Genomic DNA, 26,993 nt, shown 5'->3' with positions numbered 1-26,993 from the left:
CAGCTCTACACCTTGTTATTTCAGATTCTCCAGCATCTGCAGTTCCTACTATCTCTGAAACATGCTAAAGGAAAGCTGTTTCCATCTTTGGCCAACTTGCAAAACGTGGGATAACACTAAGCTGTGCCATAAGGCCATTCTGATTGTTTTTATATTCTCAATACCTTGCTGTATGACTGTGAAACTTGGTGACAAGAAGCTTAATAATTTCTCATCCTGTTGCCTGTGGTACGTTATGGGTATACCATGGCACGGGAAGACCACGACTACAGTGGCCTTCTCCAGTACAGAGCTCCCAAATGTCTTGGTCCTATTCAAACAAAAGTGGCTTCAGGAAAACAGTTACATCCCCAGGGAACCACTGTGTGGTGAGGTTGTTGGAGTGGCCAAGGTTCTGCATCAAGGATGCTTGCAAGCATGTCTAGAAAACCATAGACATTGAAAATGGCAACACTTGTGGGCCGATGAGCCCTGCCACATTAACCAATGTTAACAGTAGCTTAACAACAAGTGCAACCACTCACAATACCACTCAGCAGCTTCACATGCTGTGCCTGCGACAGGACCTGCCTCTTAAGGATTGATCTTCTCCGCCATCAGCAAAGGTGTATCAAATGAAGGCATGTCCATTGTGTCTTGTAAATGGAAGGATGCCAACACAAATGCCTCAAATTGGATCAGGGCAGGAAGGCCATCCACGAGCCATCTTGCCCTGCTTTAATTAAGGCAAAAATGGGAAAGCAACTCCATCCCCACCCAGCATCCTCCTAGCCACTTAAATACCCTCCATCCTCCAAATTCAGCTCAGAAGAGGGCACTAATTTCTACTCGATGTTTCAGTGAGCTCCACATTTTTCACACTCTCTGAGTGAAGCTGTTAGAGAAGTCAGAAACCAGGTAGGCTATAAAGGATACTGTACTAAAGGGGAAAATTAACCTGAGTACATTAGGTTCACAGAATCGTCCACATTCCATGCATCTGTACAAGTGATACCATTTTATATAGAAGCAGCAACATAGTGTCTTTTCCATCACATAGATAGAAAACACTTAGGAGGCATATGGTGAGATTTTACCAATGTTAGCTATCTTGGTAATCAGGTAATGTTATGATTGAAAGAATGACCAAGGTGTGCTAAAGAGTAATTGGACCCAGTCTTGCTGGCCCCCAGGAGATGAGAATAGAGGCGGGGGGCTCATAAAATTGCAAGGAGCCTTGGTAGATCAGCTTCCTGGATATGTTCCACATTAGGTAATTTTACTGATAATGGGTTCGGAATTGGTCAGACTACTTACCACATAGAGGTGATCTGTCAATTTATATACATAAAGACCTTATAAAAGCTGCCAGCATTTCAACTCCACTTGCTACGTGGGAAGTATCCCAGCTAAACAAAGTCTCCCAGCAGGAGCCCAAGTGAAGAAGGGCTTTTATTTACCAAAGGCGGGTAACAGGTGGGGAAGACAGCATCTGCTGCTCCAACAAAATCCCTGGACAGGTTTCCCCTCCAGTTCTCGGGGCATGAATTTTTAAAATGTACGTTTTTTAGCCGGTCTTCCAAAGCTGCAGGGTCCCTGTCTGCTACAGCAGTGGCTGCAGTTTCCTCGTGGCAATACTGAGGCTGCTGAGCTGCCAGCCCTCTGATTTGGCCAGCAGTTCTTGAAAGGAACCCCAGTGGAACCACTTAATTAGCTGCTGCCCCTCAATTTCAGGTGGCAGGGTCACAAATTGACCATAGATGTCGGTAGCATGCATTTCCACCCAACTGGCAAAATTCAGCATGTTGTGCCAATTAACATATCAAGCAAATGAGAGCAGCCACATTGTTGTAATTTCATAATAATCTTTTTTAAATGTCAATTATTACGAGTACAATAATTTTAAACAACAAATCAAACAACAATTTTAAAGTGAACAACATCTTAAACTAGTATAATTAATGTATTTGTTGAGCAAATGTTTATAGTCGTATTTGAAAAGGTGCTTTGAACCAACCCAATATCTACCATAACAGTATAAGTTTGATGTTTATAAATAACATCCTTAACTCAATAGTATCATTGCCATCCCCGAGTCAGAAAATTATGAACCAAATTTGAATACAAAATCTAGCCGAAGCCATGTCCTATTGTCAGACATATTGATTTTCAGATGAGATGTTAAAATAGATACCCTGTCTGCCTGTTCGGCTGGATACAAAAGATCCATGGCACTACTAAAACTTGTTTGGGAGTGCTATGCTAGTAATTTGCTCAGTATTTATCTCTCAAATAACATCTTGCTCTTCGTGGCAAATAATTATGTATAAACTAACTGCCATTTTTGCCCACATTTCAAGAGCATTATAAGGACTGTGTACTTTGGCATATCCTTTGTTTATATACTGGTACTAGAGGTTCTATGCACTAGAGGTGCTATATACTGAAAGTTTATTTTGCCATAAAGCAGAAATTAGACAGAAATTAGCTTGAACGATAATAAAATGAACATACAACTTAATCTTTACATATAATCTTAATGAGCAGTGCAGCTTGTTTTATCAAAGAATTGAATCATCCTTTAGTTTGATCTGTTAATTTTTCGATTTTCATTTCGAAATGAGCTAACCACAGATATTGTTTGTCATTTTGGCAGGAGAACATTACTTGTTTTTCTTACCACCTGCACCTTATATATGATATCTGACTGCAAGCTCCACTTAGCCCATATTATCAATGATCTCAGAGGCCCACGATGCACTTGATTAATTCTATAAAAAGCAGAATTGTTATTTAACACTGTTCCTTTCCCCCTGCAGGTACAACTATAATAATGATGATCACGCACAGATATCATTGCAGACTTGGGTTAATGTGGTGACTGGCAAGATGATTGGTATAAACAGAGCTTCAAAATATGTACTAGTAACAGGAGACACAAAGGTGCCGTATGAGCATCTAATCCTGTGTACTGGACTACAGTATCAGGTATGCGTAAGTACCCATTTAAGCAAAATGTCGAGTGTGTTTGATTATTTGAAATTGTCGTACAGAACATCCTCGTTCCTTTTCTCTTTTTGCTAAATTCCTCTTGTCTACTCCTTTGTCAAGGCATTGACTCTTGGATGGGTTATAGTTTCAAGTGACCGTTGTGTTTGCATGCAAGGCTAACAGTGAGTGTCGATGACTGATTACAGAATATATCTCAGCCATTCTGAACATAACATAAAACCTAACTAGCATTTTCTCTTTCCTCCCTGTCACACCAGGGGGATTAAAATCAGAAGTGGTTAGTTTGGATACGGGTTAATGTCTAGATTTAGATATACAACATTTTAACTTCCCACCCAATCCAAACCACAAATTCTGGGTATTTAAAATTCTCCTCAATATATTTAATATAATAATTAGATTTAGAGATGTATTCAGGCCTTGACAAGTGTTAGATACCACTCTTGGAGGTGTCTAGATCCTATTATTTCTACTTGTTGTAATGTTCCAGCACAAACAAAGTACTTTGTAGTTTACAGTCTTTCTGGGTGAATACTGTAAGTAGTCCAAGATTACCATGCTAATGAAATTTGTATTTACAACATTGTCATGATAGGATTACAGTAATTTCAGCACAGAATGATTGAGATGTGACTCCGTTGTCGACATTGACAGTACAACCATGACAATTGCATATTTTTATTTCTGGTTATCTTTGAGAAGTCCTATGGGACATAGCTCTATATGAAAGGCACCATATAAATACAAGTTATTGCTCACCCATTACCCCTATTTTTGCTGACCAAAATTGACTGAAATTCCATCAACATCAACTTACAATTTTTGTCATGATACTTAAATTCTTTTGTGGTCAGCAACAATACTGGGGTATGGAGAAATCACCTTTTGAGATGTACGTTCACAGTTATGGAAATACAAAAATGGCCTTTTTGTATTATGGTGGTCATTCTGCAGAAATTTTGATTCTTTCATGAATAATAGCAAAGAAAAGTAGTTGGATGATATATAAGTTTATTAAAGTTGACTGAAATAGATTTCCTATTGTACAGGTTCCTTGTCCCACAGGAGTGGATATCAAAGACGTGCTGTCAAATAAGGATGTGGCTGTTGACCCTGACCAGCAATTTACAGGAAAAGTACCCTCCAATCTTTTTGTTCTTAATAGTCATGATGACTGTGAAAATGCACTACATTGGCTCAAAAAGCATGAAGGAAATGTTAAAGGTAGAGCTTTAATATTACCACAAGTATTATGATGAATACGAGTAGATCTTCTGGGACAATACTAATAGTGGACAGTAAATGCATCTAAATTTACACTATTTCCTACCCAAAGCCAATGGAAATGATGTGAAAACAGTGATTAAGGCAGGAAATTGGTCTGTGGCCAGAACTTATGCAAGTTATGGAATTTAAGCAAAAAGCCTATGCTGACTAAGCAAGTGATCACTGGCATAAAATTTGTGTTAATTGGTGGGTCTCCAAAGAGATACCACTGAGGGGATGGAAAGAGAAGACCAGGACTGGGTTGGCCAAAAATTCTTTGAGGTGTCTGGTAAAAGACTCATATTCATAGCATACATGAAATCCTAACAAAAATTTAAAAAAAAAACAGCTGCCTCAGCTTCTTCTGCACACTTTATTTTTTTCCCAACTTCAAATAAAAACTCATGTTGCGGTGCTAACGATATCTTTGGGTCACAATTTCAATATACTAAGTAGGCTTTAGGCCTCCCTGTATCTGATATGTCCTTGATTAAAATGGCAGTGGAAGGGAAATATCGTGAATGCTGCACAAAGGCTGAAACCACTCCAACTATCCACCTGTCATATTGATACCAGTCTGATATCTTCCCTATTCTGTTCTCTCCCTCACTTAATAGTGCTTTTCATCTGCTCCAAAAGACTTCTTCTCTTTGTCTTTAGATCTTCATCTCCTTTTCCTCTACAACAGCACACACCTTCTCTCTGACTCTTTTCTCTCCGAGTTCCTCAAGCTGTAACATTGCTGAAATCAGTTGGCAGATTATTAGAATGTTTTCATCACAGCGATAACTAAGAGCAGCCAGTTTGGAGCCCAACATTTCTCCCTTAAACCAACTCCAAAAATCACTTCTATTAATTAAGAAGGAACATATGGTATAAATTACATCACTTTGTATTGCAGGACATTTTACTAATATCACTCCAGACAAACAACAACAAATGATTTCAATATTTTCACTTTCTGATTCTATATTTCTCTATCTTTTCTTTCTCTGTTTTGTAATATTTTCCTTCCTTTGTTCAGTATTCTATTTCCCTTCCTCTACTTTTCCCTAGGTCTGGAATATTTTCTCCTTCCTTCTCTGGCTACTTTTGTGCCACAATGAAATTTTTTTTCCTTTCATGCATCTTGAGGCTTTTTTCTCAATTCTTCTTTTCATGTCAGGTCTTCTTTTCAGTGTCAGAGATACTGTGTGCAATCATAAATGTGATTTCAACTACCCACTTATCATTTTACCTAACAGTTTTTCCATCTTCTGATATCAACTCCAACAGAGTTGCAGAGACAAACGTAACTGGTGAGCTTTAATCCAGTGCAGCCATGCCCCCAATTATCGTCATGAAACGAAGATATTTCCCTTAAGTTCTGTCTTCAGTTCATTGACCTACACTGTTTTAAATAGAGTTGTCAATTTCAATACTGTACATCCCCTTGCTAAACCTCTCTCACTCCCTAACAGTGATCACCCTAATTTTCCCCCGTACATCGTACTCACCCTCCTCTCATCCCTGACAATGCTGAGTTCCACCTCATCAGTGCTCAGTCCCCACTCACCCCCAACAATGCACAGCCCTCTTCACCCTCCCATCACTTCCAGCAATGCTCATCCTCCCCTTAACACTTGACAATATTCACTCTCCCCATTCCAGGTCATTTCTTGACCTCCCATCCTAGCAATACTTACTACTTCCAGAAACAGTGTTCACCCTTTCTTAAAACCGCCCTCTGTCGACTCACTTTCTGGAATCCATGGCTCTTGTCTGGCCAATGTTGAGAGAGTCGGTATTGTTGGGGAGTGTGGGGTTTTGGGGTGAGAGGGGTAGGGTTGAACCTGTCACTTCTAGCAATACTCAACTCCTCTCAACCTCCCCGTAGCCCTCAAAAATGCTCAGCACCCCAACAATGCCCATGCTATCTTCACTCCACGTTTCTGCTCAACTCCTCTCACTCCAAAACCCTATACCTCACAACTCCAGATTACACTATTTCCAAATTCTAATCATTCTCTGATTAAAGATGCTTTTCCTGAATTCTTTATTGTATTTATTCTCTTATACTGATGGCTCCTAGCTTTGGACTTTCCAGAAGTAAAACATCTTCTTTCCACCTGCCCTATCAAAACTGTGGCTGCAAATTAAAACTAAAGGAAACTGAAACTATGAAGTGATACTTTTTTGTGTAATATAAATGGAAAAGGATTACAATACAATAAAAACAGAAAATAAAAACCTGTCTAGGAAAATTACCAGCCTCAAGGTACCTAACAGATGCAAGAAGTTTTAAGATATGTTTTATTTTTCAAAATGATGTAATTATGTTTATGTTTGTGATATCTTTGTTTCCTCTAGCTTTGTTTCCCAACTCTGCAGAAATTATTTGGAATTTTAGATGCGTTCCCATGTTTTTCAAATTTATCAAATATTTTAATTAACTGTAAATTGCAGTGTTGTTTAGAGCAACTAAACTGAAGAATACACACGAATATCCATTTAATTACGTGATTAACTGTTAATTTACTTATCAAGGGTATATTGTAATTATATTCATTTGAAATGCAAATGATTTTGCTTTATAATGAAGAATCATTTTCCATTTTAACACAAATTTGTCTGGTAGTAAGTGTAATTCCATTCTTGTAATTGGTCATCATATTAACCACTTAGGTACAATCTCCCAGGCTCCTTTAGGATTAATATAATGTATTTACAGTCTTGGTCAAGAAAGCATTTTCAACAAACCTGTTAATGTTTATAGGGTCTTTTATTTAGGATGTTGGTGCATCACGTTATGGTATTAAACATTTATTGTTCATTGCCTGTCACTTAAGACTGAGCAATTGCTGATTAATGACTATTTGTTGATATATTTCTTTACAATAATCCAGTTGATTAACAACAGTAATTTAACATTTGACTTCCTAATCCTTGTACTGTCTTGTATTATTAGCCATATTGACTATAACAAATACGAGTAACGAGTAAACACTTATGTTGTATTGTTTTACTGAATTGCATGATACATTATTTTGTAATGTTACGGAGGGGAGGTTGAACACTTCTGAAAATTAAAACCAAAGTGCCAAGGGAAGCTCGCCTCGCCTCGTAAACTGTTAAAGGAAATGTGAAAAGTGGTACAATCTACCTCTCACCCCCCAATCTGTTATAAAGGAGAGGTTAAATGAAATGAACTCCTGACAGTTACTCTATGATCAACAAGTAACAATTTATTTATCTAACTGTAACAGTGAACAAATTAACAGAACTACTAACAAATCAAATAATTCCCCCTTAACTACTAACTATTCCCAAATAAAACAAAATTCTAATGGAATGCTGTTACAAATAAATACAAGTCCCACTTATATATAACAAATTAATTTTTAAAAATAATTAAAACTTAATCTCTCAAAAATTGCAGCCAGGATAAGTCTTCCAGAATGTTCTGTGCATTCTCCACTGATATTCAGTTCTGTTGAATTCTTGAGTCAGGAATATTAGCTAAGAGTGTCATAGTATCTTTATTTAGATGGTGCTTACTCTGAGGGCTTAGAGATTTCTGTGAGACCCAATGAGTTTCTTTTCAGATGGCAGTTCACTCTCAGACCGATTTTCAAATGATCCCTTCTTTTATACCCTTGATGACCTATCAATTTCTTACACGAGGATTGGTCCTAAATTGTCAAAGGCATCAGATTTAAATTTAATTGGTTTTCACTGTCTAAGTGCTTGGTTTAAATTAACTGGCTGGTATTCAAACTGGCCAGCTTGCTAAAGAAACAAACTGCAGCTTTTTTTCTAACCGTATAGCCTTTGATACAAATGTTTCAATTTCGAGAGCTCTGTGCATCTGCAGACTTTTTTAAAAATCTCCAAGCCTAGAAAAGCACGTTATCTTTTAAAGGGACCATGCACTCTTCCCCCCTATCATTTTACAAACAAATTCTAACGTCCTGCCTTCTAAACCACAAGTACTCTACCCAGCTTCGCCACAGTAATAAGAACATTTTAGTATAAATAATTGTTCCTTACTAAAACATTTACAGACAAAAATCATTATTTTTCTTCCTGCAACTGTTTTCGCACTAATTATTTTTGTTAGCTTTCCATCTTTTTCTCTTTTTCGCAAATAGACACGTGTTTTTTTAATGGTTGTGTCTGGCATAAGAGGGATAGGGAGAGCTGAACGTGGATGTAATTGAGTGAAACATAGTATGCTGGATTGAAATATAGGCATTCTGAGGTATTATGTACAGATCAGGGCACCACACTATAGGACGGAAAAAGAGTAGAAGAGATTTCCAAGAGTTATCCCAGGGATGAGAAATTTCAGTTATAAAGATCAATTGAAATGTGGGTAAAGCACTGCTTCACCTGGAAGGTGTGTTTCTCAAAGCTTCCCAGGATCCTACCCTACTTCATATATTCCCTGACCTTGTTGGCCCTGCCCAAGTGCATCACTCACCTCATAATTTTCAGATTGAATTCCATTTGCCACTGACTAGCCCATCTATATCGTTCTGTAATCTAGGGCTATCCTCCTCACTATTTACCGCCCCACCAATTTCCACCTCATTGCCATTTAAAAGTCTAGCCCTATATATTACCAAAAGTGAATTTCGATGTTCTTATTTTTAGGGTGGCCCAATCTCACACACACACAAAAAAAAATCTCTTCTGGAGAAAGGGTTTTGTGGGCAGATTTAGGTTTAGCTATCACTCCATTTACACAATGTAGTAGTGTAGCCAATATCATATGGCTGTTGGGTTCCAACAATGTACCACTGCTTTGGTGTCCAGAACAAGATTCAGGAGAATTTGAAACCTGGTAATTAGAGTTCCAGTCTGAAACAGGTGGAAAGGCTTTTGAATATGTGAAAATAGAGATCCCACTTTGACCTAATTTAAATGCCAATGCTAGTTTCATCTTCACTAATCTTAACAATCATTGTTAAGTACTCCTACTTAACAATGGTTTCTATAAATGAAGTGAAGTATAGTTTGAATGACCTATGTGAACCAATCATCAACTGCTGTTAGATAAAACTGTATAGAGTTTTGGGAGACACTTTCTTGCAGTCGCTAATGGGGCTTATTTCACCCGCCAACCAGTGGTCATGAAAAGCATTACATAAATGCAAGCCTTTTGTCCTTTACTGGTTTGAAAGTTTCTTGTTTGTAGTTTCTTCTTTTTATTACAACTTGTTAAGGAACTCTGGCATTGCACTTCCTTTTTCATGGAGATCTTGCTAATATCATCCCCGGGGAAGAGGAGATGTGAGATGAGGAGTATGATGCAAGTAAGAGTTGCAACAATGGGCATCATTAATAATTTCATATAGTTTATAAGCATTGACAAAATATCTTCATTTCTCAGAAGAGGCTACGATTCTCTTGAGGAATTGTGACAGAGTTGTGCCAGATTGTGTAAGAAGATCAGTAGCCAACTGGCAGACCTAGATATAGAACTAGATCTGACAGACCCTGCTGCAGCATTGGTCACTGCTGCCTGAACCTTATTGCCTCTCACTCCTTCAAAGCTGCCGTAGGGGACATCAATAATAGCAGTCAGTCTGCAGTTTATGCTTCCTTTAATCTGTTGGCTGATACCTATATTTGCAAATAGGAGAAAATACATTCATAGTTTCCTCTATGGATATTGAGAAGTAGCAGGAAAGAATCCAATGGTTTATGCAGATTGAAAGATTCTTCCCAGTTCATGATGTCAGTGACTGCACACTTATTACCTATAGGGTTCTTCAAATATTGCCACTGCTTCAATAAATCATAAGGACTCTGCTTTATTAATATGCAACTTGTGCATGATGACTCACAATACATCATGCAAGTCTGTACCGCTTTCCTGGAAAATACCAAGCTGTATTTAGAGTACAACAATCAACCCCCACCTCCCCCCCACCCCCCCGCCAACCCGCACTTCCTTTTTTGACTCTGCACAGCAGGTGAGAAGCTGTAAGCCTTGAAACAAAGTGTTTCTTCCGCACTCTTGGCTCTTACCTCATGATAGGAACTCATACTCATTTGTGGATCTCTGCTACATACTATAAAGAGTCTGTATATGATTGTGGTTATGTGAGCATCAACTTACACTCTTATAAAACATCTTTGAAGTAATAAAATGTTCCAGGGCATTTCGCAGAAGCATAGTTAAACAAAAAGCACCAATCCAATGACAGAGATATTCAGATGCGACCAAATGCATGGCCAAAGAGGTAAGTTTTAGGGAGCAACTTAAAGGAAGATTGTTGAAGGCAGAGAGTTTTAGGAAATGAATTCTAGCTCTTAAGACTGAAACAGATGAAGGCTCAGTCAAAAATTACTGGGGAAAGGACATTGATTGCAAGAACTCAGAATTCTTGGAGACTTGTGGTGCATGTTGTATAACTTTGTTTTGCAATGGGACAAATCAGTAGGATAAGGGAGAGAGCACTGAGGAAAGCAGAATAATGAGATGAGAGGGAGATGAACAAAAATTGTTCCTACAGCCAGTGATTGTTGGCAGTAATTTCAGCTAAACATTCCCTGCCCCTTGTATTATTATATCCAAATTATATCCTGCCATTCTAATGTCAAATCAACAGCCAAGACTAATGTTGATATTTAGTCAATATTGCAACGTTACAGTTAAGATTGCAGCATTGCAGCGACCAAAAGAATACTCTATTGCCCTGCCCAGCAAAGGCACACAATATTCATAACTTAAACATGCACCATATAGTGTATAATTTTCTGGAACTGCCTTTTCTTTTCAGAATAGATATTTAAGGAGTGCTGTGATGTCTGCAGAAGATCAAGTGACTCTTACGATTACTGCATAGACTCAGAACATTGCAAGCCTTCCAACCACGCTGTGGCTGCATCCATTGACCATTGACCATGGTTCCATTGAAACTGTGGGTAATAAAAGAAACAGAACAAGCCTTGGTTAATGTGAGGGCAGTTAGCATTCACACAACTCGCAAATGACAGTTTAGCATAGTGTTCAACACAGTGGGACATGGAGGACTCCAACAAGGAGGGCCATGGAATGCCTGTCCATGAACTTTTGACATGGTGGAACTTGTTCCTAAGCTTACATCAGAAATCATGTCATGTAAATACAGTAGGAACAGTAGGAAATTGTACATGCTCTATGACTATTGATACCTTGCCCACCCCGGCTCCACATCACCCAACAATGGCAGTGTAGCGATTGTAATGAGGTCAACCAGGTGGACCTCACAGATTATGAGGGAACCCTGGCTGACAGATAAAAACAGGAATGTCAGACATCCTGATACTCTGAGAGCTGACTCTGAGGGAGCTGGATCAGTGTCAAGGACTTGCCACGTATATATAAAGGGTGTCTTGGTGGCAGGATACTGGCATCTTTGGAGTTATTTCAAGAAGCATGTACAAAAGAGCATGTGGATGAATATCTACAGTTGAAGGTTGGAGGAAATTTGCTCGATGACCCTTGGCAGCCAATGATATTTGTGAATAGTGGTCTGCAAGCAAGACTTTTAAGGTTGCTTGTAATTAGTTCTGCTTCATGAGACATGGCTATTTGTTTGAAGCATATGCAGTACTTGTACAATGCTGGCACACGCTGCAAATGTAACATTGACATAGCATAGTGCTGTACAGCAACACCACCTCCTTAAGCAAAGAACTGCAGATGTGGAAAATCTGTAACAAAAAAAGTGCTGGAAAAACTCAACAGGTCTGACAGCATCCGTAGAGAGAAAAAGCAGAGTTAATGTTTCGAGTCCAGTGACACTTTATCAGAAGCAGTGAAGTTTAAAAAGCCAGGGCCAGGCAGAGATGCTGTGATCAACAAAGTAGATGCAAAGTGAGTGAGTATTCCAATTCATGAAATAGGTACTTCTCCCCAGGTATAAATTGTCCCGGTGGGCAGCATTACAATGAAAGTTGCTGGTACATTGAGGTGGAGAACTGCATTGTAAGTGGGTCAGAGGTGGGCCATGATGATGCAGTGACACTGGTACAAGCTTGAAGCCAATGTCTGTGGACTGGTGGAAGTCGCTTTCTGAGGAGTGCAACCGGAGATGTTGGGGACTGGTGCACACTGGAAGCCCAGAGGAGAAAGCAGTGAGCTAGAGCTGCTAAGTACCTGCTCTGACTTTCATATCAGGAATTGTCACCATTTAGTTTCTCTCTGACAAATGGGAGAATAGGAGGTGAACTTTGGTACTAATGAACATTGGGACTAATGGCATGCAAGTACTTGAAAAATGGCCTGTAGCTGCTCATTAGTGAGATTCTCATCTCACTTTTCAAAATATAGCAGTACATTCAGAGTTTTCTTCACGACATTGAGAATTTCATTTTTCAGATTTTGCCATATTTTCCCAACTGACTCGTAATAACTCATATTTCTGGGGCTGGGAAGATTCCACCCACTGCCTTTCAGTTGAAAACCTAACATAGAGAGCTGTAAAGAACCTGGTTAAATCATAAGTAGATGCAAAGGCCACTACCTATCTCCCATTGTGTAGCAATGACTTCAAACCACATTTTGCCTTGGTGAACAATAGAAATATTGATCACTTGGGCACCAGATCAGCAATCTTACTTAATCCAAGTATTGGAGAGAACTAGTCAATCTGCAAACAACACATTGAGAAACTGCAGCAGCAGCAACATTTGTGACAGAAAATTAGAGCCAGCAAAGTTGTAAGGTCACCAGCCCTGTTCCATTTCAAGTCCACTTGTACAAAGAATTGATCTCCCAGTTTTAAGACTACAAGAAACTAACTTCCTGATCCGTTGAAAAATCCACTACTTTAAGATAATCCTGCAATGACTTTGACATATGATTTTGATTGTTGATTTCACCCAATTATATTAAAAGTGTGGGAAAAAAGCCCTCATTCACCAGACCTGCTCCAACATGAGTCAAACATGTGACTTACAAACTGTTCCTTTGTTTCTAAATTGTAAAAGTGCACCATCGTCTTTCACTATATTTTCCTTGAGCATGCATTTGTGTGCGTGGTGATTGAGTGATATAGTGTTCGATTTTTGGAGTGAACATGTAAATAATTAATCCTCTTTACTTAAACCCAATTATCAGTCCTAGCAGCACCAATGTTCTGTTGTGCACGTTGCCAGGTCCACAACTAGTCCCAAGAAAAGTGCTTAATGGAAACCTGGATTCAAATGTATTAGGACACCTTATGGGAAAATTTCACTATCTTAGGAAAGGGAGCAAGCGGGATGGAGGAATGTGTTTCAAAGGCCATGCAGGGTGGATGGAAGAGGGCATGCTATCTTCTGAGAGAGTGCTCCCAAAGCACAAAGGGCAATCCCTGGAGATAATAACACCCCTTCCTTACTGCACTTCTAAAAATTTGTAGAAATATACAGGCTGCCCCCTCCCATCCTGCTGTCCTCACTAATCATATTATGATATGGGAAGACTAAAATTGAGATTAATGAAGCTTTTAACAAGCTCAAATGACCCTTGACTATTTATTTACATAAGTAGATGGACCACCGCTTTCAGCACTCTGCCACCTTTCCTTTATAGATGTTAGCTTAGAGCTGAGTGGGAAGGTGATAGGCTGGGCACCCACTCGCCATCGAAATCCCATCAGCAAGGCATATAGTATCCAGCCTGGGAATTCTGACCCAGATCAAAAACTTTGGGCCACTGATTAATTGCCAGTAAGGAACAGAAACAGGGGTTTCAGTTCTCTTTCATCTCTATTCATACCACTATACATCAAAATTCCAGAAAGCCTTTTGTGATTTTACAGAGAGAAAGAAAGGCCATAATAAATTTAGGAAATGGGACCTGAGAGCCCAGCTGCAGATTGCTGTAGCTCAACATCTATTAGGGCATTCTAATCCAGCTATCTGTCTAACATCAAAGTGAGAATTGGCACAGCGCTTCAAGAAAGTCTATCAGGTATGTTTTTTTCATCATGAGAGTTGGCATCACATTCCATTCCAATGCAGGATTGCCATTGCTACTGTACACTCCTACTGATCTGCAGGAGAGAAGGCACTAGGATGGAGAGGCCTAGTGGTATTAATGCTGGACTGTTAATCCAGAGACCCAGTTAATGTTTTGGGGACCTGGGTTCGAATCCTGCCATAGCAGAAGATGGAATTTGAATTCAATAAATGTCTAGAATTGAGAGTCTAATGATGACCATGAATCCTTTGTCAATTGTTGGGAAAATCCCATCTGGTTCACTAATGCTTTTAGAGAAGGAAAATGCCATCCTTACCTGGTCTGACCTGCATGTGACTCCAGACCCACAGCAATGTGGTTGACTCTTAACTGCACTCTGGGCAATTAGGGATGGGCAAAAAGTGCTGCCTAGCCAGTGATGCCCTCATCCCATGAATGAGTAAAGAGAAAAGAGGATATGTTGTCCAGTTGAAATCCTTATACATTTGGTTTCACAACCCAAGCAAGGCAAATAAGGTTGTTGAACCCTGTGGAGGTACACAGCTGCAGTTCTCACATACCACACGGTTGATTGCAGAGTGTCAATGCTTTGCACAAACACCACCCCGTACAGGTTGATAGTGGAATCCTTCATATTATGCACCATATTCTAAATTCTCCATTGAGGCAGTCCAATGAAGTCAGCAAATGCTGGTGCATAGAAATAAGCTAGGACAAGCTTTTAAAGTCTGCATCTATACCAGTTTCAACAGAGTTAGGATGCGAGCCAGCCTTCCAGTCAGCTCTTTCCTGGTTCACCCTTGCCATCTTGACCTGGTCGTTGCTCATTTGAGCTCAATAAATTCCTTAGTACACACCGTACTAATTACTAAATCACAGAGGGTGCTGAATTCCGTACTAGAGCTGCACTATTATTTCATAGGATTTGAGTATCATTGGCTCCACCAACACTTTGTTGCTGAAACCCTTATTGCCTTTGAGAAAGTGTTGGTGGGTTATTTTCTTTGACCTGCTGCAGTCTATATCATGTAGAAATGCCCGCAGGGAAATATTCCAAGATGTTTACTTAGGATTATTGAACGAACAGCAAAATAGGATGACGTCTGGTTTGGAGGAGTACTTGCATGTCCCCATGCAACTGCTGCCTTTATGTTTCTAGGAGCCAGGCTAAGTTGCTGCAGTGCATTGTGAAGGTAGGACACACTGCTGCCATTGTACATCATTGGTAGAAGCAGTGAATGCTTAAGGTGGTTGATAGAGTGTTATTCAAACTGGCTGCTTTGTCCTCAATGGTGGCAAGCTTCCTAAGTGTTGTTGGAACTACACGGACCCAGGCAAGTGAAGAGTATTCCAAGACAGCCCTGACTTGTACTTTGTAGATGTTGGGAAGGCTTTTGGGGAGTCAGGAGGTGAGCCACTCACTGCAGAATTCCCAACCTCTGACCTGCTTTTAAAGCTACAGTGTTTATATGGCTAGTCCTGTTGGAAATTGTCATTGCCCGACATTAGGGTCATAGACATTTGGCCCATATTCCTCTAAGCCCTTCCTATTCATGTACCCATCCAGATGCCTTTTAAATGTTGTATTTGTGCCAGCCTCCACCACTTCCTCTGGCAGCTCATTTCATACATGCATCAACCTCTGGGTGAAAAAGTTGCTCCTTAGGTCCCTTTTAAATCTTTCCCCTCTCACCTTAAACCTATGTCCTCTAGTTTTTGACTCCCCTACCTCAGGGAAAAGACTTTGTCTATTTACCCTATGCCCCTCATGATTCTATAAACCTCTACAAGGTCACCTCTCAGCCTCTGATACTCCAGGGAAAATAGCCCCAGTCTATTCAGCCTCTCCCTATAGCTCAAACTGTCCAATCCTGGCAACATCCCTGTAAATCTTTTCTGAACCCTTTCAAGTTTCACAACACCCTTCTTACAGCAGGGAGACCAGAATTGATCACAGTATTCCAAAAGTGGCCTAACCAATGTATTGTACAGCCACAACCTGATCTCCCAACTCTTACACTCAATGCATTGACCAAGAAAGGCAAGCATACCAAACACCTTCTTCACTATCCCATCTGCCTGCAACTCCACTTTCAAAGAACTATGAATCTGCCCTCCACGGTGTCTTTATTCAGCAACATTCCCCAGGACCTGCCCTGATTTGCTTTTCCAAAATGCAGCACCTCATATTTACGAAATTAAACTTTATCTGCTACTCCTCGGCACATCAGCCCATCTGATTAAGATCCCATTGTACTCTGAAGTAATCTTCTTCACTGTCCAGTACATCTCCAATTTCAGTGTCATCTGCAAACTTGCTAACAATGCCTCCTATGTTAACATCCAAATCATTTATATAATGATGAAAAGCAGTGGCATTACCGATCCTTGTGGCATTCCGCTGGTCACAGGCCTCCAGTCTGAAAAGCAACACTCCATTACCACCCTCTATTTTTTCCCTTTGAGCCAGTTCTATATCCAAATGGCTAGTTCCCCCGTATGCCATGTGATCTAACCTTGCTAACCAGTCTACTATGAGGAACCTTGTCAAATTCCTTACTGAAATCCATTGGTGCAAATTCTACTTGTCACTTATCAACAGGAAGGACTAGATATGATCCATTAATTGTGGGATGGCTTAGCTGTGTTTTTCGCATTCTGAAGCAGGTGGTTGCATATTAATAATGTCACTGAGCTATAGGCTCAGGTTAATTCTCTTGGGAGATGAATTCATTCCCACTATGGCAGCTGGTGGAATTTAATTCAATTAATAAAGTCTAGAATCAAAAGCCAGTCTCAGCAATAGTGACCATGAAACCATTGTTGATTTCTATGAAAATGTTTGGTTTAATATGGTACCTTAGGGAATGAAATCTGATGTTCTTTCCTGGTCTGTTCTATATATGACTCCATAGCCACAGCAATTTTGATTATTGTTAAGTACTCTATTTCACTGTATTTCCTGATTTGTCTATCTTGTTTTTGTCTGTCTTATCCTCTAATTATGTATCCCAATTTATCTTTTTTTCTGTTTCTCTCTCTCAGATTGTCCTCCTCCATTTCTTTATTCCTATCCTTGCTTTATTTCCTGTTATCCTTAACTTCTTGTATTCAGGGCACACACACCATGCAACACTCCTCTACTACTCTATTTCTCAGTACATTTTATTTGATTGTATTGTATGTATTTCATAGCACCTCAAAATAGGAAGGTAACTATATTACAGCTCTAACTTGCATTCTTAAAATACTTCAATGCATTCATTGGAATTATTGCTTTTTCTCCAGGAAATATCATTGTATATGGGAGCACAATGGACGCTTACATCACAGTGAATACCATCCTGTCTTTTCGAATCGATGGCTCTTTCGTACATCTGGTGAAAACGCCTTCAAATTTAGGCAGCAGTTGTTTTAACAGTCCCGTGATAGAAAGTGCAGTAGAGGAAGCACTCAAGAAAGCTAACGTTTCTGTGTATTCTAACTGTCTGCTTGCTCAGTGTAATAATGGGAAGCTCCATCAACGTATAACCCTCGCAACTTTTACCACTGATTCTCAACCATTGAGTCTGAAATGTGTAGTAAGTTAAATCATTTTTAAGTAAACAGTTCCAATTATCAAAACTCTGGAAAAAAAATCTCTCAATCTGAAATATAAAGATAGACAGTAAAAATTTTTATAGATACTTAAAAAAAGAGTTAACAAAGTGACAATTGTTCCAATCAAAGGTGATTCTGTGGAATTAACATTAGAAAGTAAGGCGATAACATCCCAAATAATTGGGTGGGATGAATTCAAGAAAATTACAATCATCAGGGAAGGGGTACTGAAAATTGTTGCAGCTGCAGGCTGACAAGTACTTGGAACCTAATGGACTTCATCTAAAGCCTTCAAAGAAGTGACTAGTGAGATACTTGATGTGTGGTTTTCATCTTCCAAAATTCACTAAATTTAAGGAAGTTTCCATTGGTTTAGAAAATAGCAAATTCAACTCCTTTATTCAAAAAATGGACAAAGACAGAATGTAGAAAACTGTAGGCCAGTTAGCTTAACATCTGTCATAGGAAAAATATTAGGAGCTAGGTTAAAGACATTATATCAACACATTTAGAATAGGTTAAAGTAATTAGGCAGAGCAAACATGGTTTTGTGAAAGAGAAGTTATGTTTGACCAATTTTTGGAGTCATTTAAAGAAGAAACGTTTACCGAGGGCAAATGGAAACTGGTAGAAGTACTGAAAGGCACTTTAGAAAGACCCACATAAAAGGTTATTATGGAAAATGAAAGCTTATGCTGTAGGGGGAAGCATATTGGTGTGGAGAGAGACTTGGCCAGCTGATTGGAATCCTAAATTCGGATTAGATTGGCTATTTTCTGATTGGCAAGATGTAGCAATGGTGTGCCACAGGGATCAATGCTGGACATCAACTTTTATGATTTAAATGAATGACTTGGATGAAGGGACTGAAAGTATCGTTGCTAAACTTGATTGATTGATAGATTGCTTTGTTGTCATGTGTACCTAAGTACAATGAAAAGCTTTGCTTGCAAGCAGTACAGGCAGATCATTGTAGGCAAGAACATATAGGTCATAGGGTGAAAAAAACTTGGACAGAGTGAGGCACACAGGTTAAATCACACAGGACATGCGTGAAGCAAGATCAACATTAATGATACCAACATTATTTGAAGTTAGAGAGTCTATTTATCAGTATAATAACAGGTGGGAAGAAGCTGTTCCTGAATCTGCGGGTGCGTGTGTTCAAGCTTCTGTAACTTCTGCCTGACAGAAGAGGTTGTAGGAGAGCATTACTAGGATGGGTCTTTGATGATGCTGGCAGCCTTTCCGCTGCAATGAGAGGTGTAACTGGAGTCCATGAATGGAAGATTGGCTTCCATAATAGTCTGGGCTGTGCACATAACATTCTGTAGTTTCTTACGGTCCTGGGAAAAGCAGTTGCTATACCAGGCCATTATGCACCCGAACAGTATGCTTTCTACGGTACCCCTGTAAAAGTTGGTGAGGGTCCTTGTGGATATGCTAAATTTCGTGAGCCACCTGAGGAAGAAACGGCATTGTTTGCCTTCTTGACCATTGCATCTACATTGGGAAGTCCGGGATAGGTTGTCAGTTATCATCACTCCTAGGAACTTGCCTCTGTCAATACTCTCAACCTCTACTCCGTTGATGTAGATGGGAGCACGTATTCCTCCTTTCTTTCTGAAGTCGATGATCAGTTCTTTATTTTTGCCACCATTGAGAGAGAGGTTGTTATCACTGCACCAAGTCACCAAGCCCTCTATCTCCTTTCTGTATTCTGACTCATCGTTGTTTGATATCCATCCGACTATGGCAGTGTCATCAGCAAACTTGTAGACGGCGTTCATTCAGAATTTGGCTACACAGTCATGGGTGTACAGTGAGTGCAGCAGCGGACTGAGAATGTATTCTTGTGGGGCTCCAGTGTTGAATGTTATTGTGGAGGAAGTGCAGTTGTCTCTCCTCGCTGATTGTGGTCTATAGGTCAGGTAGCTGATGATCCAGTGCAGAGGGCGGAGCTGAGACCTATGTCTCAGAGTTTTGAGATCAGTCTGGAAGGAGCAATGGTGTTGAAGACGGAGCTGTAAGTCGATGAGCAGGAGTCTGACGTCGGTGTCCTTATTGTCCAGATGTTCCAGGGATGAGTGCAGGCCTAGGGAAATGGCGTCTGCTGTGGATCTGATATATTGGTAGGCAAATTCCATGAGTTTGAGGCAGGCTGGGAGACTAGAGCTGATGTGGGCCACAAACAGCTTCCCAAAGCACTTCATGATGATGGAGGTCAAAGCCGCTGGGTGATAGTCATTAATGCACGTTGCATGTGGTTTCTTAGGTACTGAGATGATGATGGTCTTCTTGAAGCAGGTGGGGGCTTTGGCTTGTAGGAGGGAAAGGTTGAAGATGTCAGTGAATACCTCTGCCAGCTGGTCCACACAGGATCTAAGTGCACGGCCAGGGACTCTGTCTGGGCCGGTCGCTTTCCTTGGGTTGACTCCCACGAAGACCAATCTAACGTCTGCAGCAGTGACGGAGGGAAGAGGTGTCATGGCAAGTGACACCACACCACTGGCATTCTGCTCAAACCAAGCATAGAAAGCATTGAGTGCTTCAGGGAGGTATGTGTCTTTGTCCGCTATCTTGCTCTGCTTCATTTTGTATCTTGTTATGTTGTTTAACTTATTGTCGATACAAAAATAGATAGGAACATAAGTAATGAAGAGGACATATGAGGTTACAAATGAATATAGCTAAGTTAAGTATCTACCTGCCAAACACCTTCAGAATCATACAAGTGAGATAATGCAAGTGAGTTAGAAGACTGTACAAATTTATCTTAAGAGATATAATGTAATTTGTTTTAAGAGACCTGGGTACAAGCTGCGCATGATTCCAAGTCAAATATACCAAACCAAAGGGATCTTTTGAAAGGACAGGGAAGTTGGAAATGGGGAAGAAGCAGGAAAAATCATAAAAGACAATGTTACAATTCTAAAGATAATGGATTGCAGTAATATTGATAAGACTGCAGACATATCATGGGTAGATTTAAGGGATAAAATAAATGTAAGGCTGTTTTAGATGTTGTCTTCAGACCTCTTGATATTAATGATCTGGTGGAGTGATATATAAATATGGAGATCAGGAAAACGTATAGCAAGTGGTTACTAAAGGGATGTCTTAATTTTTACACTGACTGCAAGATGCAGAACTGGTAAATTAACAATGATAATGAATTTTCAAAATGTATTTGGGACTTTTCCAAAGCAATATAGGGCCGGACAAGAAAACAGGCCATGTTTGATATAGTGATAAATAGTGAACCAAATTAGTTAACAACCTAACCGGAATGGAACGCCTTACAAGTAACGATTTGAGGAGGAGGGACAGAAACAACCATGGTTTTCAATGTAGGGAAGGCAAACTTTGAAGGGATGAGAAATGAGTGGACAGTAATTGTAATTACAATTAGATTGCCCTTTTCTATTTTCCATTTCTGGACCCACCTGCACTTATGCCAGTTCAGAGCCCTGTGTAAAATGGCAGTTAAAGTGAACAGAACATTAATATTAGCCAGCATGCACTTGCTTTACCAGATTTTCCATGTACTGGAAGTGAATATCATTGGTCATGATGCTCTTGCTGGAGATGGTCTCTGAACAGATGTGATAGATCCATTAAAAACCTACCAACTTCCACAGTTACCTTGACTATACATCCTCACACCCTGCTTCCTGTAATTGCTCTATTCCGTTCTCCCAATTCCTCCGTTTCCATTGTATCTGTTCCAATGATGCCACCTTTGACAAGGCAGCTTCTGAAATGTCCACTTTCTCCCTCAACTGAAGATTCCCCACCATCATGGTTGACAGGACCCTCAGCCGCACTTCAGCACCTACTTTCTCTCTTCCCTCCCACAACAGTGATAGGGTCCCCCTTGCCCCTCAACTACCATCCCACCAATATCTACATCTGAAGGATCATTAGCCACCATTTTTGCCACCTCCAGCAGGATGCCACCATCAGACATATATTCCCATCCCCTGTCAGGTACCGTTCCCTCCAGGACACTTTGACCCACTCCTTCTCCACTCCTAACATCTCCCCACATCCCCAAGGTGCCATGCCATGCAGTCACAGAAGGCATAACACCTGCTTGTTTCATTCATCCTGCCTCATTATCCAAGGCTCCAAGTGAAGCAGTGATTTATCTGCCTTTCATCAATCTAGTCTACTGTATTTGCTGCTCACAATGTGGTCTCCTCTACATCAGGTAGGCGAAACGTAGACTGGGCAACCGCTTTGCAGAGCTCCTACACTCTGTCCACAAAAACGACCCCAAGCTTCCAGTTACCTGCCATTTTAACACACCAAGGTGTTCCCTGACCAACATTTCTGTCTCAGGCTTGCTGTAGTGCTCCAGCAGAGCTCACTGCAAGCTAGAAGAACAACACCTCATTTCTCAGTTGGGAATCCTGGAGCTTTCTAGTCTCATAGAGTCATACAGCACAGAACAGACTCAACATAGAGTTCAAAAATTTTAGTGCTTGAGCACCTTCTACCATGTTCTTATCCCAACCCCCATACACCCCCTTGTCACCACATGGGCTGCTACCACAAACAACCCATCGTCAGCTATTAATGGTCTCCATTAGCAGCTATTCGCTCTCCCAGACTCACATTTACCCATTTCATTGTTCTGCCCAACTGTTTTTCTCTTTCTCTCTCGCTGGGCTCCATCTCCACCTATCGTTTCCTCCTTTCCCCTGCCCCCACCCCTTCTTTAGCATTTATACCAATCTTTTCCCAGCTACAACCAGTTCTTATGAAGAGTCGCTGGACTCGAAACGTTAAGTCTGCTTTTCTCCACAGATGCTGCCAGACCTGCTGAGTTTTTCCAACATTTCTGTTTTTGTTGTTAAGTGTTGAGTGTTGGGCTATTTAAGAGGATAATTAAGAATCATCCATTTTGGTATGTATATTTGTGCTGGTGGAGGTTGCACATGTGTAATCTGATGGCACATCCTCAGAATGCTCAGCCTCCTCTAAAGATTCCCTGGCATCCTGTCTCATTAGCCCCTCCTTCACCTTTGAAGAACTCAGAGATGAAAGGAACCAAAAATGGGTGCTAACTCAGCATAGTGCATATCATGATATTTCAGTTATTGCTAACACCAATTTGGCAAGTGACCGTTAATTACTAAGTAGCAATATGTTATCTAATGCTGCCACCAGGACTCTAGCTACCCCCACCATTCCATCACAGATGTAGCATGTATATCCTGTCAGTCTCTGGGGCGTTCTCCTCCAACGTGGTCAGGGTGACTGCAAGTAAAGAGGACTATCTTTGATTATAAATTTTTTTGTCAACTTTTTCAGGCTTTCTTCAACTTTGACAAGAAGAAGGTGGATGTTGATGCTTTCAGAGCCATCAATAAGGCATGCCTTGTCTTTGATGGAAAATTGGTAATTGACTCTACCTTCCATACCAATGATATAACAATTAGAGCTGCTGGATCATTAACTAAATATTCCCGTCGTTACTTTGCTGACCAATGGTCTCATGCAAATTTTAATTCGAAAGAGATTGGATTTCAGCTGGCTGCACTCATGCTGCATCTGTTTGACCCAACTCTGGAGCAAGTGACTAAACCACCAGCGGAATTAGATAAACTTCTCCCTACTTATACTGGATGTAAAGCCATAGGTATGTGGTTGGAAATGCATATGAACTTTGCTTCAATCCTTGACCTCAGAATCATTGTCTGTTATTTGTTTCAGGTAGTAAACATGAAAGCAACCCTCGCAAAGCATCCATCAGTGTTCATACGGTGATTCTAGAACTAATATCTAAGTATGAATTTTGCCAGAAATCAGCTAGGGTGAACTTTGATGAATTTCTTTGCGTTTCTCTCTGTGAGCGCTAGCGAGATTTCTCACATTCTTTTCCAAAGCTTGCCTCATCAGCCAGGAACTCGCCTCTAAAGCACCCTCTCATCCTACCTTCCCTCTTGTCACAGGCAGTGAAAATATTTGCCACTACCAGATCTTGCAGGGTTCCTGGCACTGGCTCCATTTTTAAAGCCCAGCCATGCACGCAGTCAAGTGCTGTCAGCCAGGAGTTGCCTTTCACTGAGCACGAAGTGGGAGGGAACTAAAATCAAATGCTTCTCAGGGCACAGAGATGACATGCTAACACTTATTGCAAATAAAAGCAGACATTCATAAATCTATGATAAAGAGATAACAAGGTGTAGAGCTGGATGAACACAGCAGGCCAAGCAGCATCAGAGGAGCAGGAAAGCTGACGTTTCGGGCCTAGACCCTTCTTCAGAAAAAAATCATAAATCTATTGCTATTTAAGAACCAAGCTACACAGGTTACCAGATGTAGTGACTGGAACGAGGTTGGCCAGATGGGTCTCACTGAGTATGAGTTCTGGACCTGTTAACCTGGGCCAATAAACAGCCCTGGCTGACAGATATAAACACCAGTCTCAGGGATTCTGTTCGCACTATGGATTGGCTCTGAGACAGCTGGTCAGAGTCCATGTACTGTGCATGTGTAAATAAAGGGTGACTTGGTGATAGGATACCAGCCTCCGTGGTATTATTTCACTCCACCTTGGCCTCATCCCATCTTAGAACCCTTTCTAAAGATGTGCTATTTGCTCCCCAACGCCCAGTGCACATTAGCATTGCAACCATTATGCTGTATTGTTCCCCATTGAAAGTCAGAATGGTTGTGACAGTTGATGACCCCACCACTCGCAGTAACCCATGTCTTGCAATGCACTACTGTCTCCTCCCATTATAGATTGAGTTTTTCCCTCTTCACAACTATTGTCCTCTGCATCTCAGCATGTGACCTCAATCCTCATGAATGACTCCCCCAACTTCCCTACCACAGCAGTGCACCCTGCTGACCACCACTACCCTTTCACTGAACTGATCCCAGGACTGTGCCATACAGCAACCTGACAACCCCCTTGACTAATGACTGCTGACAACCATGACAGTCTTTGTGTCTGTGCTTAACAGCAAGGCAAGACAGATATATTCTGAGCCTTTAAATTCTGGCTGAGGCTACAGAGCTCAAAATAACAAGGCAAGGCAGATATGGCAGCAGCATTATGATGAAAGATGCTGGTGCACTCGAAAAGACAGCATTGAAGTGCAAAATTGTATTGTAACTGGATCAGAGGATACAGTGGGCGTGTGTCTGATGCCTGTGTGTGTGTGTGTGTGTGTGTGTGTGTGTGTGTGTGTGTGGGGTTGGGGGGGAAGGGGCTGTCTGCCCATAGATGTGCCCTGTGATGTTAATGACAGCTGTCCAAGATGGAGGACTGGAGGAGCAGGTGCAAGTGGAGTCACCAGCTAACTATTCAGACTTTCATGTCAGGAATTATTGATCTCTATTTGGTGTATGAGAGAATGGGAAACTGCATATACATGAAGTGAGCGGAAGTGATAATAAGATGTTTGTAAGTGCAAATGGATGCAAACCGACCTCTTTACACTCACTGGCGAGATTCTTATTTCACCTTTCAACACTTGGTTGGAGAATGGAAATTGTTGCTTTTGGCATTGAGAATCTCACTACTGCTGAACTCACCCTATTTTCACAACTTTCTCGCCAATGCTGGGAAGATTCTACCCTTAGTCTTTGTTTAAAGCCCGCCATGAATTTCTATAATAATTTCTGCTGATATCTGTTGCACAATATTATCACCCTCTTTCTAAAAATATTGCTATTCAGAAGCATGGTATACTAAAAAAGATTTACTCCCAACATAAGAGTCACAACTTAGCAATGGTTACATTGTGCAAGGATCAAAGTGGAGGTTCTTCTATTCCACCAAAAAATGGAATATCAAATGGAGGTTTTCTATCTCATGCCATTTCTTCAATACTCACAGAAGAACTAATGTAAGAGATCTAGGCCTGGTGACTCATATTCTGAAGGTTAGGAAGTAAACCATGGAGGAGAGAACTAAACAGAAGGAAAAATATATTTAAAATTCAACTTATAAAAGTTGGTTGCAGTTTCTCCAAACTTTAAGCAATAAGTAATCTATCTCGTTTAATGCCAGCAGAAGTCTTATCACTTAATCTGTATTGTATGGACAGTGAATTTTCAGATCTGCTAAAAACCATAGTTTAAAATCCACACTTCATGAGGTCAGTTGGGGAACTTGTGTAAGCTATTGTTTGCACAGATGGCTTTTCAAATGTTCTGATTGGTGCACTCACTTCTGTTTCGCTTTTGAGACTGAAAGAGAAACTAAAACTTTGAGGTTTCAAGGAAGGGGGTGTAACCTTAGGTTCCTAGCTACGACATCGAATCAGACTGTGTCTTCAGGTTGTTAGGGAAACAGAAGCTGGTTGAAACCAAAAGAAAACACAGGACCCTTAAAGATCTTTTCACCAGCAGAACTGTTCAGGAAGGTTAAGAAGAGAGTGAAAGAGAATATGCAAGACAGCTAAAAAGAAGGAAGCCTGAAGGATGGATTTAGCAGCATGGATAAGAGATGTGCAGTTATTACCAATAGTTTAGTTATTTGAACTGATTGATTAGCTATGACAAGCCATTTTTCTGAAGAACGTGCCTGTAGGTCTCAGGTTAATTGAGAGTGGAATGTGCGAGAAGAGAATCAGGTGAATCAGGCATGGAGATAGAAACTGGAACACTATGGAATACAGAGTTTTCAAGGACTTTATGCCTGAATGTGGTGCCATGTGTGCTAAGGAAACTGTCAGTAATTCCATGAGATTTTTTTTCTTGTATTGGCTAAAGTGTAATTTATGGCTTCTATTAAATACAGTTTTCCATTAATTCTTGTTTATTTTATGTTTATTTTGGTTGAGTTGTTAAAGTAAAAGTTACAAAAAGTGAAATTTTGTCTGTCAATTTTTCTATTGGTATTGTTTCATAAGTTTAGTTCTTTCAATTTACTATTTATCCATGGGATAATATTAATCATAAAAATATTTACTTAGGAATATTTTGAACTAGAATTTGATACCATATCAGCTGAGAGGCAATGGCCTGGTGGTATTATTGCTGGACTGTTAATCCAGAGACCCAGATAATGTTTTGGGGACCTAGGTTTGAATCCTGCCGTGGCAGATGGTGGAATTTGAATTCAATAAATATCTGGAATTAAGAATCTAATGATGACCATGAAACCACTGTCAGGAACAAAAACAGAAGTTGCTGGAAAAGCTCAGCAGGTCTGGCAGCATTTGTGAAGGAA

At 40.3% G+C, this 26,993-nt stretch overlaps 1 protein-coding gene across 1 annotated transcript in view; it reads left to right on the top strand.

Moving 5' to 3' along the window:
• cfap61 (cilia and flagella associated protein 61) overlaps nt 1-26,993 on the top strand; it is a 183,179-nt gene that overhangs the window by 103,355 nt on the left and 52,831 nt on the right. Inside the window, exons 18-21 of the mRNA XM_048600915.1 lie at nt 2,799-2,967; nt 4,041-4,215; nt 17,486-17,778; nt 23,117-23,444. Of these exons, the coding sequence (XP_048456872.1) occupies nt 2,799-2,967; nt 4,041-4,215; nt 17,486-17,778; nt 23,117-23,444 (965 nt within the window). The remainder of the gene's footprint in view (nt 1-2,798; nt 2,968-4,040; nt 4,216-17,485; nt 17,779-23,116; nt 23,445-26,993) is intronic.

The sequence above is a fragment of the Rhincodon typus genome, chromosome 9 (genome assembly GCF_021869965.1).
Source record: "Rhincodon typus isolate 14 chromosome 9, sRhiTyp1.1, whole genome shotgun sequence".
Classification (NCBI taxonomy): Eukaryota; Metazoa; Chordata; class Chondrichthyes; order Orectolobiformes; family Rhincodontidae; genus Rhincodon; species Rhincodon typus.
This window is presented reverse-complemented; position numbering and strand designations above follow the sequence as displayed.